Source organism: Pholis gunnellus (assembly GCF_910591455.1).
Source record: "Pholis gunnellus genome assembly, chromosome: 3".
Classification (NCBI taxonomy): Eukaryota; Metazoa; Chordata; class Actinopteri; order Perciformes; family Pholidae; genus Pholis; species Pholis gunnellus.
This window is the reverse complement of record NC_136529.1, coordinates 17,096,697-17,115,909: the sequence shown is the minus strand read 5'-3', so window position 1 is coordinate 17,115,909 and position 19,213 is coordinate 17,096,697. Positions and strand designations below refer to the sequence as shown.

Below are 19,213 nucleotides of genomic sequence, written 5' to 3'. Positions count from 1 at the left end.
TTCACTCACTGCTGCTGCGTCAAAAACAAAAAACAAAACACCTCTTCTTCACACAGAGGGCGCGTAGGTGTCTCTTACATAAACGGGGAACTTAATATAAAACATGCACTCAGTCACGCTGGACAGCAGTGTTTCGCCAAAGAAACGGACGTTATCTCGGGGGCTGAGCGAGGATGAGTCGCTCCGCAGCATTATAAAAGAGGTGAGAAATCACGACGTCATTACTGTTTGTTTAGAGCTAACGTTAACGTTGTGTTACCGCTGAGTATTGGACGTTTTAAATGTTTAACTTCAGCAAAGTTGTCAATGTATGAATTTCTGCCATTTTTTCTTAAACGTTTAAGAATGACCAACGGCTCAAAGGACCAGTTGGGCCTGTAGCGTCAGTTCACTTCCTGATTCATGACGTTAGCTAGCTAACGTTAGCTAGTTGTTGTGTTTCTGACTGTGATGCTAGGCTATTTCGCCTACCTGAGGTGTGTTTTTTGTTTGGTCTCCTTATCAGACCGAGAGTTCCTCCAGGCGTCTGACACGAAGCGACAGCCGAGCGGGCACCACGAAGAGGCGGACTGACAGTCAGGTAGGAGCCAGATAACACAACCAGGAGCCAGGAGTGGACACAAAAATCGAAACACCTTTACATTGTTTTGATCTCTAGCTAATCAAACATCTCCACAGTCCTGAATGTCTCCAGTTTATGTCTCTGATCATGTATCATTATCATTGCGGTAATACATAAGCAGTAGTGGAAATTTACTCAAGTATTGTGCTTTGCACATTTTTGAGATACTTGTTTGAGTTTTTCCATTTTATGACGCTCTATACTTCTACTCCATTACATTTCAGAGGGAAGTATTTGTACTTTGTACTCCACCAACTGACAGTTATAGGCAGATTACAATTTACATAAATATGATATAATAATCATATACAAACACAATGCAATGTTACATATTTAATCACTGATTCCCAATTTATTTATCAGATAGATTTGTTTTAAAAACAGCTTGAGGTCAATGTGAGGAACCACTGAACTCAACTAGCTAACAGCTCCACCTCAACCAGCTACAACAGTTAAATGCTGCTTACATAGTGTTGCATTGGTATTAAAAATCAATTTCATATATTATAATATATCAGTTACACAGGGCAAAATAAGTAATTAAACGTTTGATAATTTTCAGTACCTTTTGGTGAATACTTATGTACTTTTACATAAGTACAATGTTAATGAAGAGCCTTAACTTGTTATGGAGTGTTTTTGTTGTATTAGTACTTTAACTAAAGTAAAGAATCTGAATACATCTTCCTGCACTTAAGAGACATAAACTTTAGCTAGGTTCTGATAAACGCCTTTGTGTCTGTTCGGTGTCTCATGTCACAAAGGTTTTTAAACGTTTATTTACAGAAAACCCAAACTTGTGTTCAGTCACCTTGTTGGGACAAGGTGTGTACCTGGATTAAAAAAAAATCCAAAATCACATGCTGTACTTTGAAAGCTGTTATCAAGCATGGTGCTAAACAGTGTTTGATAGCTGCGATTGTGGTGTACAAAAGTCGGTTAGTTGTTGGAATTGTGACGCTAGACACCGGGGAGGCACCGTTTTCGGTAAAAGCTGCTATCACACAGAGTATGTGATAAGGTATGATTAAACATTAACGTTTGCATTCCTAACTGGGTCACAGGATTTGGTGCAATACCCTACTTTACAGGGTGTACAGTGTAAAAATAAAAGGTTTCATATTAAAAAGGTCCATTGTTTTTTGGCTTTCTGAGGACTAATAAGCCTTTTTGTTTTACAGCAGACATTGAACTAGCACAGGTGTTAGTTATAACATTAACGATGACTCCGTTAATTTGAAGAGTCCCAGTAAGTCATGACAGTGTGTCAGTGAGCCAGCAGGCTTAATACCAGCACCCTGAAGAAGCTAAATCATATTCAGCCTCATTCATTGTATTATTTACACCTGTGCTTTTCCTACCCTGACATGTCAAAACGGCCTAATAAATCAAAATAACAGCTATTGTCCATGCAGTCATCAATAGAAGTGAAGGAGCATCCTACTAACAGAAAGAAACTACTAACATTAATTAAGTACTCCTTGTTTTTTTTTAAGGACAAATAACTTCACATATTCACAAAAGTAAAGATTTTCAAAATTTACAGAAAATTCTACATCACAACACATATCTGAACTTTGCTTTTCTTATGGCTCACAGAGCTTACACAAGCCAGCACGTGGTACTTTATGGAGCTCAAAACGATTCATTTGTGAATTAAATTGATTTTAAATTCTATTTTTTGTAATTTGTTGTACAAGTCATATTATAGTTCTCATGTGTAAACGAGAGCAGTATAGGAAACAGATCCAATTGGGCCTTTTAGAACATGCTTCTCTTCATTTCACTTTATTTAAAACACTTGAGAATTATTTACAAATAAACTATTTGAAAAAAATGTTTTTTCTCCTCTTTCAGCAGTCGGAGCAGGACCTCTACATGGGACTCCCAGAAATGGTGAGTATTTCTTACTGTAATTATGAAAATGATTACTATTTAAAGACTGTTCTGTGAGGTGTCATAGATCACTACATTATTACATATGAAGGGATTGTCGTGCTCCCACTGATGCCTCTGAGAGCTTACTAAACACTTGTCCACCCACTGATGGGCATGTGTTCCACTAAGTTTGCCCACACTGATTTGTAACTGTGTTTGTGGTGCAGCTGGAGCTGCAGGCCAGCTATGAAGAGGTGGTGCAGGAGCTGCGTGGGCTGGAGGTCGAGCGAGAGACTCTGTTGTTCCAGGTGGACGTCCTGCAGGACACGCTGGAGGGTGTAGAGGAGCTGCTGGCGGAGGCCCAGAGGGAAGCTGGACAGGCTAGTCTGGTACGTCGAGGCCTCACCAACACTGAAGCACCACTTAAATTCAAAACTTCAGCAATATATAGACGTCTAATGACAAGTTTGTTTTTTGTTCCTCGATCCTACAAAGTACGACACTAACAAACCATTTTTCTTTGCACTTGTAGGATTTGGAGCGAGAGAGGGAAGCCAAGAGGAAATCGGAGAGCATGGTCTGCTCTCTGATGCAGGAGGTGGAGAGATTAAAAGAGGTAAAATTAGGGGGTTTAGGATTCTTTAGAGTTCTGATGGCTTATGAATACTTCAATGAATGAATACTTGATATTTAAATACCACAGAATTTATAGCATTGAAAAAGTACCATCTACCTCAATTTATATGGTTTGAATTTCTCCCCTTGAAATTTACAGAAATGTGATTTCTAAATCTATATGTAAAAATAATTAATACTTGAAATCGGGTCAAATTCAGCTGGTCCATAGAAACATATGATGAAATCATATATACAGATATCATGATAAACAATTAAGTTGTCTAAATTGATCATAACGAGCACACGCTAACTCAAATTTCTCTCTCAAAAAAGCAGATTATTATGCACTGAAGCTCTTGATTAAATGAAATTTGTCTAGTATTTAATTCCCACAAGATTATACATAACCATGTGGTCATTTCATATTGCATATTTATGAATTGAACTAGCAGAAAACATGCTATGTTATCGAGACGATCACCCAAACCTAATTTGAAGTTTAAATCTAAAAACTAATTTTTGAGATGTCATAAAGTCAGTGATGTTTGTTTATTTATTATGTATTCAGTTAAACTTCACAATCATGTCGTTTATAAAGTTACATTTTTCATGTCTTTTCTTTCCTTCCATAAAGATCAGAGATGATATTAAATTGACACGCACATTTAGATCAAATACTAGTAGTTTAAGTAGTAACTATACTGTGTTTTATCTGAAAGGACACTCAATGTACTTATGGACAACTCAATTTCTCTTTGCAGGAGAGGAATAACGAGGCTTCTGCTACAGGGAACACACATGGAAGTGTGGATGTGGTAACGACACAAGGACACCAAATGAAAAGGGATGCAAAGGAGATGATGAAAGACTCCTTGCCGTGTGAACCTCAAAGAAGTGAAAGCCGAGGCAGAGCGTCAGAGAAAGAGGATGAGGGAGGCGTCCTGAGGAAGATGGTCACTAAGCCCCTGGGCCAGTTGCTGTCTCTCGCAGTGGACGACCCATCCTTTGGAGACGGCATCCTGCAGAGGCCTTACGAATACGACGTCGGGGACGGACGAGACCCTTCTCCGGACAGGAACGACTCAGACAGCATAAGTGCCTACGAGGACGCGTCCGCCGAGACTCCAGAGCAGGACGGGATGTTTCCGGGTGAAGCGGGCACTTCGGAGCTGCCTGAGGATTCAGAGAAAAGTTCTACCAACAACTGCCTGCTCAATGACGAGACAACCCAAGACCCCAAAAACCCTGAAGCTTGTGTTGTGTCTTAATCTGTTTTATCTACTAGTGGACAAAAGGGCAAAGGTGATTGATTTTTGATTATTTGGTGTAATTCAAGAGCTCTTTGATCTGCAGTTTACCCACATCTGATTTTAATGTTCTTAAAAAAACTTTGAGGCCAACAATAGCAATTTGAAGACGTCACTATAGGCTCTAGGGAAATATTATGATAATTTTACACTAGTTTTTGAAATAGTTTAATAAATCAATTATTCAGCAGCTTCCTTTATAATTGGTTGTAATACACTGTAGTAGAACTGTAAGTTTTAGTTTTAAATTCTCAACAAAGAAACTCAGGATCCAGGTGGTTTACTCGCTGGAATTCCACTACTGACTACTTAAGATTATTTGCCAATCATTTCTTTTTATATCCGTCATATCTTTTTTGTAATTCGTGGATCGACATGGACAATAGTCCGTGCCGCTTTGACCGTTTACCTCTTTTAATAAGGTTTGTTTGTATACTAGCATCAGGATTTACCTGTGGACTAAACACAGTGAGCTCTGTATTACAGAGAAACATTACATCAGAAACTTTAGGAATTTAGAAACTGGCAGTTGTAGATCAGCAACGGGAAATCAACGGCAGTTGTTTGAAAGATTTACAGAAACCGAAAATGGAAAATGCCATCTATTTGCTGCCTTGCTGATCTTTACAAGAAGATACATTTTTTTTTAACTTTCCCTTTTTCCTGTTTTTATATGTTGAATTTAGGGAAATTGATTTGGCTGCATTTGCACTTTTTAAAGTTCTTGTATTGTGGCATCATTTTGTACGACTTCATTAGAAACAACATTCCCGTAACAACCAAACACGTCAGTGAGAAGTAACGAGTCGACCTGCTGCAGGCTTCTTCTCTGCTGCACGCTGATACTGTATGTTTGCACATTTGCTGAAAGTAATCTCTTTTGACTTCTCTGATTGCTGTAAACACTTTGTATTTAATCACAATTTTTTATGTTTGTTTTTATACAATGTGAGGTTTCTTTAATGCTCGAGGCAGGAATGGACCCTTTCACCTCATTCGTGATAGTTTGCATGAGCACCTAAGAATGTATATTGATTTCCAAATTGCACATGAATTGACGTCATTAATCAGTACTTTTGCACGCAGTACACGTATATAAAATAATACTTTGAAAAGGTATTTACTGCGACAATTGTTATTTTGAAGGGATTTTAATTTTGTTTGCAGATAATGTATCGTTCTGTCATTTCCTGTTCTTTCATGGTGGCTCTTTAGCAAAATCAACAATTTCAGTTTTGATGGAACAAATCATGAGACACTAATTTTTATATCTGATTCTGTTACACAAAAAAAAAAAAACGCAGCAATATCAATACATTTGAAGATGGGTAGAATGTTGCTGCATTGAGCTGCTTATTTTGTTGGTTTATGGCAGCGTGACTCAGTTGCCTTTTTTATTACTTTAATCAGTCGCATTTGAACATCATGCTGGTTCACTTGCTAGTACCTGATTATTTGTTGTGTTGGCTGCCGTGATGCACAAAGCCTTGGACACAAACCGCTCAGATTACTGCTGTTTGTTCCACAAAATATGCCGATGGAAGGTTATTGTTACTGTCGTCCTGTGTGGCGGTGCTGTAGTCAGATCTAGAGCAACCAACGTTGGTCAGACTTTTTTACATGATCATCCACAATCATTGATTGTTTGTGTTGTCCATGATTCATTCCATGTTCCTATTGGTTTCCTGTCAGGTCAAAGCATTTGGTTTGTTGTAATGAACCAGTAAAGTTACATCACTGACTTTTAACTGATAAAATATTTGTTAAACTTCCATTACTGGAGCTGTTTTGGATTTTGAACATAACAGTGGGTTTATTGACCATTTATCAAGTAATCAAATTGGTTTTGTGTTTCATTTTCCTTAATGCAAAACATCTGTTCTTACTGTAAGTTGATGTGTTTTATGGGTCTACATATGTGCTTTGTATGAAATGTTCAGATGTAACGGTAAATTACATACATTTATACTTGTAACGGAAAATACATTCCAGACATATCAAAATAAAAACAGTGAATAATGCTAATGCAAATTAGTCATTTCTTTCAACTTATTTGTAAAATATTCATGACGTGATAAAGGAATCGGTATATAGCAGATAGTTGAAAGCTGAAAACACAAGGACATTTCCTTAAGCGTCCTTAAGAGAAACTCATGGAAAAAATTAAAAATTGCATTGATGATAATTATGGAAATTCTGAAGTCAAATGTCTCTTTCTCCCTTTGCAAGGTGATCTGTTCCTGTGAAATTTAAAATGCTGTAAAAGTATAACAGAGAAATCCATCCTGGACATAGATGGAGGAACTTTTAAACATGTTTGTTCCCTGAAATATTTTGGCCTGACGTGTTGTAATAGATTTTGTCCAACAGATGGCAAAGTAGACCTCAGAGTTATACCTACTCAGTAGAGTTCAGATCTCCGTCAAGTATTTCTGGAACGACTCCTGCTAAATTCTAGGCACCGATTTGTTGTAATGTAGGCAGCTCGAAGTCATTGCACAAGACATACAATCTTGACAAAAACAAAATTAAACTCACCAAGCTGTCTGCCCGCTTAGCAGCGGTTGAGTGGCGGCGATGCACTCGCCAGTGTTATTGCTTGCAGCGGCCTCTCAAAGAGTCGTGTGTGAGGAGTCAGTCAATGGCAGTATAAAACAGGAAATAAAAGGTGTTTTGAAAGTATGAGTCACCGCAAGCATGAGAGGTCGTTGAGCATGCAGACATAACTGACCACCCAAAATATTATGCAGTTTGCTGCAGCAGAATGCGAGATTAGCAGTGGACAGACGCGGCCTACACACGCAACCTTTCACATGACCCTCTTGGCAGAAGCAAAAATAATAAAAGAAAAATAAATGTTTGGTACTGATGAGTTTGATAAATTACACGTTTTATTTTTTTATTATTGTTTTTAATGTTCGGGTTACATTACAGTCATTTAGCAGTCATTTAGCCTTTTTTAAAGAAGCATCTAAGAGCATAAACCAGAGCAAACGTACAGTGAAGAAACAAACTATTATGAATACAATAAGTGCTAAGTGGAAGGCTCAGGGTATCTCTATGTATTCATTCTAAACATATTTTTTAATATACAACAACAAGTAGTTGTTATGTCTTATTGGCCTTTTATCACATGCTCTCTTGTTCAGGCGGTGGTGTGTTATCTCAGAGGAGGTAAGCCATGACACAAAAACACACAGCAGAATAAGCAATACAGTTTATATTTTTTCATACTGTGAGTTTAAATAATATTATCACAAACAATGAATCAGTGTTGATTGTACAACATCAGCACAGGTTTAAAAATAATCAAGTAAAGAGTTGTATTACAGTAATTTGGAACTAATTTATGAATTGAAAGACAATCAGATTGAGTTTATGTGGAAAGTCATTAATTGTAGGGGAGGGGGGCTGACACAAAGTTCCTTAATAGTAGTAACTTATTTCAAATACATAAAAAATCTGATTAAAACATCCCCTTTTCTTTCTTCATGCTCAGTTGTTTCCACTGTGGCATGCTGACAAAGTCGTCTTTGGTGACCTCAAATACGTGGTTGAAGTCGGAGTCAGACAGGTATTTCTGAAAAGGCAGTTCTCAAATTTTAGTCAGTGAAAACAAAAGATTAACAATACATCTAGCAGCAAAGCATCATGCTTACACCTCACAACAGGATGCACAAAATGTTGAGTGGTTCATCAAAGACAGAGCAGGGAACAAATCAGGGACTGTGCTAATTAATGAGTAGCTCCTGAATAATAACAACTGAATCAAACATGGAGCACAATGAGAATAATGTGAAGACTTGAGAGAAAATATGTAGCAAAGCTTTGTGTTATGGGTCTATAGTTTCAAATCAATTGCCAAGGAAGTTTCTGAAAAATAAATATGTAATCTTGTACAAATAAAAAGGAAAATGGAGAGAGCAGGTCAGCCAAACATTCAAAAAATGTGAAATGTTTCTACCGTCAGCTTACAATTAAATATATATTGAGAATGAGGTTTCCAATAAAAAAAGGAATGATTAATACATACCTTTAGGTTTAAATTGAGCTTTTCTTTTAAGGACATTCCTTAAAGCCATAAAATAACGCATTATGAAATTAAGAATTTCCACTGTGGGTAATTAAATGTGGCATTTGGAGGAAATCGCTTACTTTTATTTTTGTTTGTCAATACATTTTTCAAAGTAAAAATTTCAGAATAAAGTTTCAGTTTTGTATTCTCGATGTCTGAAAAGAGTATGTGAGTCACGGCTGCGCTGTTGCTTCCTAGTGTTTCTCCCCCCCTGTGTTTCCAGCACATCCCTGTCTGTCTCTACTTGCCTCTGTGTCTGTGTCTGTGTGTGTGTGTGTGTGTGTGTGTGTGTGTGTGTGTGTGTGTGTGTGTGTGTGTGCGTGCGTGTGTGTGCGTGTGCGTGTGTGTGTGGTCCTCCTGGCTCTCCTTGCTCCCAGCGCTGCTCATCACACACACCTGTCTACAATCAGCTAATCAGCCCTCCCAGTCTGCACACCTGCTTCTCATCAGCCTGCAGTAAATCTATCCCTATCAGTCTTTATCAGATCATTTGCTCAACTAATGTGGTATCTATGCTCAGGCCCAGCTTTGTGAGTTTTCCTTGCATACTTGTTCCTGAATTAAATCTGGTCTCGCAATACACTTCATTAACCTACACCAACTGCTTTTCAGTGTCCTGCGTTTGGGTCCACCTGTACCACACTGCAACAATGTGCTATTTTCCATAAGGCATATATCACCTTCTGTTAATATAAGGGTATGTTTCGCTCTATAAGATAACAAAGAAAAAAATAAACCTTTTTGTCAAAACAAACCAGGAACATTGCAGTTCCAGGAACATTGCAGTTGTTTTGTTTTATAAAATATCATCTAGCTCACCATCAAGGTTTTATTTCTTCCATGACTGGTTGGATGATGCAGAAGATACATTGGAACTGTTTCAGGTGCAAAGTGCACAAATGTGGTGGCTAAACTTTAACTTTATCACATCATGCTAGGCACCCACTCCCCTCTCACACACACATACCTCTTTCTGGGTTGGGTCAACACCTTCAGGCAGCTCGCTGGCAAGCTTGTTGACCAAGTCGTCAGGTGGAAAAGACTGAAAGCGTTTCTCACTTTCAACACAGTCCTGCTCCTAGAAAGTCACATTAAGGTTCAGTTTAGGAGAACAAGTACTTTGTTAATGCAAGTTTTTGACTCCTGTCCCTTACTTTGTTTTATAACTCTTATACATATTCAAGGTTAGCTAGCCAAAAGTAAATATACAAAACAATCTTTCACGTCATTGTAATGTCTCTAGTACTCCTCTCAAGAAATAATTGCTAACCAGTCAATGCTTGAGGTTAGACTGGATGTTTGCAGTCCTACAGTAACACAACATCCTTACCTTAACCACTAACATAGAAACGTGTTCCTACATGTGACGTGCATTAAGAAGAATGGTAACATTTTGGAAACCATGGCATCAGACACATTTTTCAAAAAATAAACAAGACCTTACATACAGTTGTAACATTAACCGGTGCTGCTTCTTCTCCCAACTCCTTCTTCAACTCCTCATAGCTCTTTCCTCCCTAAAAGAAATAAATATATGTTATTTTTTTTCCTCGTCAATGTACATGTTGATGCTCCATTTCAGTTCAAAAACACTCACACTCCATTTAGAGGTGTCCCAGGCTGTGAACCACCCAGTGAATGTGGGCGGCTCAAATCCCTGCTTGATCAGGACGATGGGGGTGTCAGGGTCTCTGGCGCCCGGGTGGGTGCGCAGGTACTCGTGGCTTGTCACCACTGACTCTTTACGCTCTACCTCATTGGTCCCTTTACCGATCCAGAGAATCACCTGGGACCAACGATAAGAAAAGGCACTTTTAAGATTAAGTAACTTGGCACAAAAAGGCTACACAGAAATACAAGTGTTTTGGAGATGCTGCGACCATGCTAATGTACCATAGACACTAAATTAAGTGTCTATCATACCTGGTCCCATGTGTCCAGCAGCATGACATCATCCTCATTGAGGTCGTCCTGCGTGAACTGAGTCACCTCGGTCACAATGAAACGGCCCGTTTTATTGGAGCATTCGAACAAGCGCGGCTGGTAGTCAGAAACCGTCTGCTGTAATCTGCAATCAACAACGTGACATGCGTATTACCATTGCTGCAACAGTCATTTTGCCATTTTGCAAATCTTAGTATTGTGTCATGATCACCTCTTGTCACTAGCATAGGGAGCTTTCCCTCCGAGCAACTCCCAGAATTCAATGGGCTCCTGACCCTCGGCCACAATCTCTTCAGAGAGGGGCCGTGAGTTCTGGCCAATCACAGAGCTCACCTCCTTTGCCATGGCTCTCTCGTCTCCACTGGATCCCTGGCAACAAAAATTCAGTTATAGTTAGTTACCATGTACACTGTATGGCCAAAAGTAAACCGGCAACCAAACATTACACCCCATATGTGATTGTACATCTCATCCATAACCACTGGTAACAACATGCTGCTGTAACATTATTTTGGATTTTTACTTTCCAACTGGTTTTTGAACCTGTCCACCGGGAACTGCTCCCATTCAGCCACAAGAGCGCTGACTTCCTCGATCCAGTGCAATACCTTGCTTTGTGCACAAGGGCCTTCTCCAAACTGTTGCCACAACGTTGGAAGCACACTGTTGTCTAAAGCGTCATCGTACTCAAAACATGAAAACAGTCCCAGACAAAAAGTAGACAAATGTTTCTGGATGTGGGTTTCTACATATGTTTGCCATGGAGTATCTTTACGTATACTTTTTACCTTTATGTAACAATACAAACAAGTGTGGACATACATACAAAAATACATAAAATACAAGAAACCACAAAAATGCTATAAAAACTGTTATATTGTATATTCACCCTGCTAACACAGTTCAGTGAATTATCAGTGTAACTATCTGATTTTAACACCTTTCTTACCTTTCCACACCACAGATGGATTCCTGATTGGCTCTTTAGTAAAAACACATCGTTGGAGTTCAGAGAGGTGGCCAGCGCAGGAACCTCAATGGCTTTTGTGTTGGACGGGTCAAAACCATGGACCTGGAACAACCTTATCGGTGGCTCTGGGTCAGAGGGCCCTTTTCTAGACGTGCCCCCCTTTCAGGAAAACGAGAAATAGGCTGTACTGGTAGAAACTTTATACACCAGAACACTTCCAGATAAATGATTATAAATGCAGTCGTACCTCAAAGATGACCATTTTACCCTTGAACATCGCCAGAAAGTGTCTTGGTTCTTTGCCCATTGTTAATCTCACTTGAACTGGCTCATCACCATACTTCTGATCCAAGGCCACAGCCTGAAATGCTGAGGCTGCAACTTCATCCTGTGTCGCATGACGACCCTGAATAATAAGGGGTGAAATATTGCATCATATATTACAGTAATAATCAAAAAACGCTGAAGCAGGGACAGTGAAGGATATACTGTTTTTAAGCATTATTGAAAGAATCGTGTATGAACGTGAATTATTATCATTATGTAATACACTGGCTGTTAAAGCAAACCCTCACCTGCCATATGTAGAGCAGGTAGTACTGCTTGTTGTTAACCAAGTACGTGTAGAGGATCAGGTAGCAGTCTCCTCCATAGAAGTATCCGTACGATTGAGGGTCCACGGGGACAAGCTCCAGATTCTCGACTCTCCACACCTGGGAGCATCAAAGAGCTTCATTAACACAAAATCACAGAGTTGCATTTAATGTGTGTAGGGAAGTTAGTGCCCCTATGAGGCTGTAACACTCATTACACATTAGAAAAAAAGATTGTTGGTAAGAAATACAAAGCAAAGTATGTCTTTTTCACAGGACACATTTTGACATGTCATGGCTTAAGCTGCTTAGCTGCACTTTGAGCTGGTAGCATCGTAGCATGGTAGCATAGCACGACTGAAGCTGACAGTATTCAGTCATCAGTTTTTCGACCTGTTGATACAGTAGATGATAGACTGATCCTCCTTAAAGTTAAATTGTCACAGTTACCTCCACTTGACCTGAGCCATCGTCCACCATTCGCTCCTGTGCAGCGACCTCTGGCATCATGTGCATCAGAGAGGCATCAAACTTTTCCTGTTTGATATGAGCTAAAGCAAAATTTGGTCACAAAACAAAACCGATTTGAGCTTCTTTTTATTTTCATCAGGAGCATTACTTTTATCTGTGCTTGTTGTGTTTATGCAAATTTAAGAATACACATACCCACTTTTCCTCTTGTATGCACTTTGCCCAGACCTTGAGTCTGGTCCTTTACAGTCCACCTCTGGAACAGCTGCTTGAAGAGAGCTGACTCCGCCCCGTCATTTACTGTCTCCACATTTGTAGTGATCGGGTAGTTTTTAGATTTGATGAACTCCTACAATATAACAGCCAATCAGATAAAAACATAGCAAATACACTCTGGTAGAATGTATTGCAGGCCTGCTGTATGAGACTGCATTAGTTTTAGCTAGGTGTTGTATTTTGTACACTTGCAACTGAGTGCGTGCAATAGCAATCAAACACAAGCTAAGGATACATGTGAAGGTCTGATGTAAAGTCACTCACCAAAGCTTTGGCCATAGCAGCCTGTCTCTCAGCTTTGTTTGCTTTCTTCCCCTTCCATACAAACATCTTTGTCCCTCCCTGATCCAGGAAGTAGCAGTCCTAAACAGATAATTATATAATAAATCATTTCTTACCATCAGTAAATAAACTATTTGTTCGAGGCATTTGAGTCCAAACAGTAGTGAACAGGAATAGTGAAATGTCACAGTAGACGGACAACCATACCAAGTTTCACGGTGGCATTGGCACCCATCTTGGTGTGGCCATAAAATAAAGCCTAGGCGTTCTTTATTAGGTCAATATTGCACCAACTCACTTCATGGTTCAGGAGATCCTGAACCAGTGGTCTGGAAGCAACTTCTGTGACCTTCATCTGACCATCAGCATCTGTCACACTGAAATAAAAGGCACAAACAAATGAGTAGTAGCAAACTACTTTAACTGGACATGAACTACATGAAATGCTGGAAGCCACGGCCTGGGAGCAGCTCACTGGTAGAGAATGAGTTTTGACTTCTGTTCCTGGTCAGCAGTTTCATCTGGAGGTCCGTCTTTTAGGTCTGAGCTTCTTGCTCCAAGAACACCATTCAGGATCTCCATGTTCTGAGGAGAGTGTCTCTCTGCGTCACCTTCGATCACCCGGATCTCTGCCCGACCTCCTCGCTCTCTGTCTCGGATGTCTTTGGCCAACATCATACCCTGAGAAGCAGAAGTACAACACAGACAAACCACAAAATCAAGAAATCCTCGACAAAAACAAAACACCACCAGTAAGCAAAGAAATGATAGTTAGAAGTGAGATAAAGTGAGATTTCATCAGTGTGACAATCTCATTGCTAATTAGTGTACCCTAATAAACATAAACAAAGAAGTTTACACATTCAGCAAAATTGTTTTCATTAGCACACATTGACATTAATCACCTAGAAGCAGATATAAAAGTGCACCATACTGGATTGGGAGGATTTCTATTGTCTCTCAACGATTCTCAACATGGCGACAGCTGAGCCGGTGACTCGCAGCTAACGGTGCCGCTAGAGCTAACAGTGTTTACTTGAGGGGGAACTGGGGGGGGGCTACACATTTCTGTGACAACGCCGTTGTGCCGTGAGCTGACGAATGGGACACCTTCACATGCACATACATGCATAAACGATGTCAACAAAGCAAGGAGAAGCTTCGACAACAACACACACACACAGAGGGAGTGCAACATCATTCTCTGCTCATAAACATGTAACCTAACTAATGTATAAATAATATATCTGAACTAACTTAAATGTGGTGTAGACAAAATGATGTAAGCACCTAGAATATGAATATCAATGCCCTGAAAGCTTCAGTCCTCACTGCATTGCTGTTACGTAGTTTTGAACTGAGTGCAGTGGGATAATGAATCATTCATAGTTTCCGACCTTCTTGCAGGAAGAAGGAAATGAGCTACGACTGCACACTCCCACAGCTTTCCATAAAGGTTTAAATATGATATTTAGATCTGGTGAGGGCAGCACGGAAAGCCTTGTTTCAGTGTCCACGCCTCAAACGTATGTCTCACATTCAGATAAAATGCTGCAAATAGCACACGAGAGCTGAAAGAGCAGGTAAATGTGCCTTCCATGTCACTTTTCAATTCAAAATGATTATAAAACATTTTTATATAAGAACATTTAGATAGTAGAATAGGTAAAGTTATTGTTATGCTATTATTGTACACTCGAAAATACAGTACATTTGAATGCAGTACATGGATTCAAAGGTAAGCTGATTTTCTGAAATCTTACTGCATATCCTGTATTATTGAAAATGAAGAATATAAGAGTTTTTTCCCCCTACTTAACACAGACACCCATGCAGTCACATAAATCTTACTTTCATCTTTTCCTGTTTGTTACACTTGGGTCCGTTCCACTGAACGATGGTCTTGCCAATGTCCAACAAAAACACATCTCCAAGGTTGAAGCTCTTCCAGCTCATCTCCACCTGAAACAATTTAAAACATAAAGCACTCTCTCTTCCTGACGCCCCATAATGTCCCATAATGTCCCATAATGTTAATTAACCACTGTGAAGTGTGACGCACCTCGTTTGCAATCACTCTTTTCTTCCCTTTGACATGAAGCAGTCTCTTAACGTCATAGCAGTTGGTTTCAGTGTGCCTCATGCCTGATGCAACTCCACCTTTCTTATAGCTAAACAAGACAGGATGATGATTAGTAGGGTTTCTTTCACTGTCTATAAAACGATTGACTTCTGCACCAACATTTTCACTCACATTACTCCTTGTTTGAAGTAGCCCCTAAAGGCATCCGACTCGTGGCTCTGAACCTCGCGGTGCTGGACCGGAGTGGAACCCAAAAATTCATCGAGCTGTATGGTGTAAATAGCAGCTGCACCCTGTTCATCCTGGGTGGACTGTGAGCCGATCCAGTAGTGGATATCATAACAGAGAGAGCTGCTCACCTTCTGGGTCTGTGGAGAGAGGAGAAACAGAGCGTGTGGGGTGATGTGCAGACCAGGATGTTATCTGATGTTAGCATTTTGTTTCTGCTGCATTAAACAAAGTCTACAAATACATCAGTGGGCTTTACTTTTCAAACAAGCAGCCACGGCACCCAAAACCACAATTAGTGACCTTCTCAGACTTACAGACAGAAGTACGTAGCAGTCACCCTCATAAAAGTTTCCAAACGATTTCTCAGGGACTGGTACCAGCTCCATTTTCTGTTGCACAGAGAGAGGAAAAAATAAATCTATATATCATGTCTAATAACCAGTATTCCTCAATCTCTTTTTTCCCCACATCATCACTGCTGTTTTAGTCATTTACTCCAGGAGTAGCAGACTTTTTTCTCCTTTTCCCATGAAACCAAACAACTGATTTGGGAAAACTTCAGTCTATAGAAACCGTTGCGTCATACTGTGAAATCAAAGTACCTCGACTCTCCAGATTATGATCCCAGAGCTGTGAGTTACTGCTCTAAATGTGTACTCCATGTTGCTCGGATGCACTCGGTGCTCTTGTGCACTTTTGTTGCTTTGTTTTCTTTTTCTAGAAGAGGAGATCATTATCAAATCACATTTTTTTTGGTACATTAAACACAATTTCCTTCAGTACAGACCTACATCAACACATTTTGACATTATTTTAAAAGGTTTTCCTCTTTAGTCTCTTTTCTCTTGATAAACTGGACAACATAAGATTTGTAGCAAACCTGTAACGAGCCAACTTGATCAAATCTCATAATTTATATATTTATGTTTGGATATATTTATATATTATCCAACAGAACATACCTGGTGTTCTTGTCCTCTTGGAGACTTCCCTGCAATCTGATAGCAGAAGGCCCTCGATCCTCTTCCCCTCACTGCCCCTAAAACATTTGCCTGTGTTTGCATGTTTCAGGACCTCTCACAGTGTTCTACCCAATCACTGAGGAAAACACAAAATCCTGTAGGCAAATGTGCTGAAAAGAAGGATTGACTCATATTCAAATGCACAAACACACACAGTAATGACCGCCATCTTGTCACCATACCCTGTACAACCATATTCACGCCATATATGGATGTATGGCTGTCCACTGCGGGACTAATAAAGGATTATCTTATCTTATCTTATGCACAGCTATGGGTTGAAAGATTGTCTATAAATAATAACTTTGTGTTAATGGACTTTCACAAGAATGGTATGGCACATTAATTATTATAGCTACTGATAAGAATAAAGATAACAATGATTATATGTTTAAGTTAATTGTAATGGTAGTATTAGCATTCCTTTTAGTAGCATTATATACCTTGTATATCTGCTGTGCATGCTATGAATATGATGACGAAAATGTGAACTTCTACACATACACACTGCAGCAGATGAGGTCAGGCCTTGTTGTTCTTTACTCTGACCCTGACACACCTGTGTGAGATGGGTTTGTTCGGTGACATGAAGGAGACAAGGCAACAGTTAGCACAAAGGTGTGGCCACATCCAGGGCGACTCTCCACCTGAGAGGGTCTGAACACACACTCACATTAAGACATTTTGATGAAATAAAGAATAAATACTAAAGTACACACATTTTAATTTGAAGGAAAACTTTATACATCACAAAGTCTGTTCATAGGTTTTTGTACCGTAGATGTGAGAAAAGTTGTATACAAACCTTTGTGGCTGCAGAAGGAACTGTGTGATGTCTGATAAATTGACTCAAGTGATGTCACTAGAGTCAGCGTCAGTTGAGTCTGAGGACAAGTTTGAAAAAAACAAACAATCTGGAGGTGTGGAGTTAGAACGAAGTGAGCTGACCTGACCTCTGTGGATCGTGTGCTTGAGGTAAGCTGCTCGAGGCTACATTAGCGGCTGCTAGCAAAACAACACACTAATCTCAGGTTGAACTGGCGGTGGACATGTTGCATTGTGGGTAGTAAACAGAGGAATATGTGGAATAAAAAAGACGATGATTCCGCTGCTGCCTTCATTTGGACCCTTTCTCTTTCCAAACTAACCATCGTGAGTCCAACAATGTTATAGAATAGCAAAGCTGAATCTATGGAATACTCTTTTAAAAATGAAATAGAGACCGGACACCAGCTCCAAGCTTCCCCAACACAAGTACATCAAATGAATTATCAGGGGTGGATGAAACCACAGCATTTGGTTCTGATCTGATAATGAGTGATACAACACACAGGACGGCTAAGGTATCATCATGTAGGGAAAAACATGTGGCAGGATTTATGAGGCGAATGCACCGACTACTTCTGAATACATATTCCTCACCACTCAGAGATTTGACAAACATTATGAATCTCTTTCCACTGGTCTCTTTAAACGACATAATACCTAATTCTCTGTCAGTCACTTTCATATGAAAACAAGAGTTTTTAACGATAAATAACAAATGTTTGTTCCGTTATCATCAAACACAGTCACTACCCAGGAACATATTTATGTTGCATACTAACATTACCAACTACGTCAATAATAATAATCAGCTTATCCTGTTTTTAATCATATATATCCAGGTTGTTATAACAAATTGTAGGCCTGTATGCTCACTTTTAAAAATAGAATCACTGAATAAATAACAAAAGACGCATATTCAAATAAGACCATGCTTATACAAACAAACCTTGAGCAATGATGGAACAAAGTGTGATGAACTAGAGTCATAAACTCGCCTCGCACTACCAAGAATTAGAATGACTGTATTGTAAATGATGTCCAAAACAATAGACCTTCAGTTGTAGCAGCGTTAAACAGCACCATCATGAGTGGTGCCATTCGTGTGTATGAAGCTCAGATGGCCTGAGAGCCACGGTCAGATTCACAAATGAGTAACACCATTGTACACTTGTTTGTAGGAGGGGAAAAGCTTGGATTTGAAGAAGTTATCGTTGGAGCTCATCAGAGGTGAGGGCATCCATATTTGTTGTTTTATTTGAAGTTAAACCATCCACTTCTTAGGGTGAGCCATCATCAAGTTGGGACATACACTCACACACGAGCTTAGTGTGATCTCATGGCAAGTTAAGTTAGTATCAGCAACTTTTATTGTAAAGATAAATCTGTAAAAAGACTTAGTGTACATAGTTAGCAAACTTTAAATCCTTTACGTAGCAATGTGTTTTAGTTTCATCATATTGTTCTACACACCACAGCAGGACTTTGCTGTCATTCAAGTCGTGTTTCAAGGTTTTAAGGCGCACTCGTCCAATTTGACATGTGTCTAAGTTTTATTTTATCTGCCACCAGTACTACAAAGCCTGCTGTGGATATATATCTGTGGATAGCTCGAGTAACCCTTTAAAGTAGAAAGATGGATTTATCCAAGAGTATAGAATATTTTAGAATATGATTTTTTAATATTATATAATATAGTAAACTCTGACCCTGCCACATGTTTTTACATTCCTTGATTGATTTTCTAAACTGCTTTTTTGTGTGGTGGTCTGGAGCCAATAAACAAGCATGAGGCAGGATACAATGGGCTACACATCTTTTCTTATTTAAAGTGAACTATTTTCTTTTAACTTTTTAAAGCTGTCTTTTATATTCCTTTACTTAGAAGACTGTCTTGGAGAGATGAGAATTCAGGACATAACCGAGCAGTGCAGAGCAGATGTCATCTTTAACACTTCATGGTTTGTTTGCATCAGTTAGTGACATAACGAGGATGAAAGCTGCCACGCTGTCAGT

General features: G+C 39.3%; 2 protein-coding genes across 3 annotated transcripts; one reads left to right on the top strand and one right to left on the bottom strand.

Annotated features, from left to right (window-relative positions):
* Nucleotides 1-6,446, top strand: LOC306693983 (uncharacterized protein). Of its 2 annotated transcripts, none has more exons than XM_079156675.1 (6): nucleotides 1-202; nucleotides 506-580; nucleotides 2,483-2,518; nucleotides 2,728-2,889; nucleotides 3,033-3,116; nucleotides 3,880-6,446. In XM_079156675.1, the coding sequence occupies exons 1-6, from the start codon at nucleotides 104-106 to the stop codon at nucleotides 4,384-4,386; spliced, it is 963 nt and encodes a 320-aa protein (XP_079012801.1). In that variant the 5' UTR covers nucleotides 1-103; the 3' UTR covers nucleotides 4,387-6,446. The 2 variants fall into 2 exon arrangements, with proteins under 2 accessions (XP_079012801.1, XP_079012800.1); XM_079156674.1 differs by having other exon boundaries at nucleotides 4-202; nucleotides 2,480-2,518.
* Nucleotides 6,447-7,316: 870 nt separating this feature from the next.
* Nucleotides 7,317-16,378, bottom strand: avil (advillin). The gene is made up of 20 exons (XM_079185395.1): nucleotides 16,313-16,378; nucleotides 15,953-16,067; nucleotides 15,665-15,739; nucleotides 15,291-15,487; nucleotides 15,099-15,207; nucleotides 14,888-14,998; nucleotides 13,512-13,717; nucleotides 13,335-13,413; nucleotides 13,019-13,117; nucleotides 12,674-12,827; nucleotides 12,458-12,558; nucleotides 11,990-12,127; nucleotides 11,662-11,820; nucleotides 11,394-11,573; nucleotides 10,656-10,813; nucleotides 10,424-10,568; nucleotides 10,098-10,286; nucleotides 9,949-10,017; nucleotides 9,468-9,578; nucleotides 7,317-8,005 (listed from the first exon to the last, which is right to left on the bottom strand). The coding sequence occupies exons 2-20, from the start codon at nucleotides 16,010-16,012 to the stop codon at nucleotides 7,892-7,894; spliced, it is 2,454 nt and encodes an 817-aa protein (XP_079041521.1). The 5' UTR covers nucleotides 16,013-16,067; nucleotides 16,313-16,378; the 3' UTR covers nucleotides 7,317-7,891.
* Nucleotides 16,379-19,213: the final 2,835 nt, after the last annotated feature.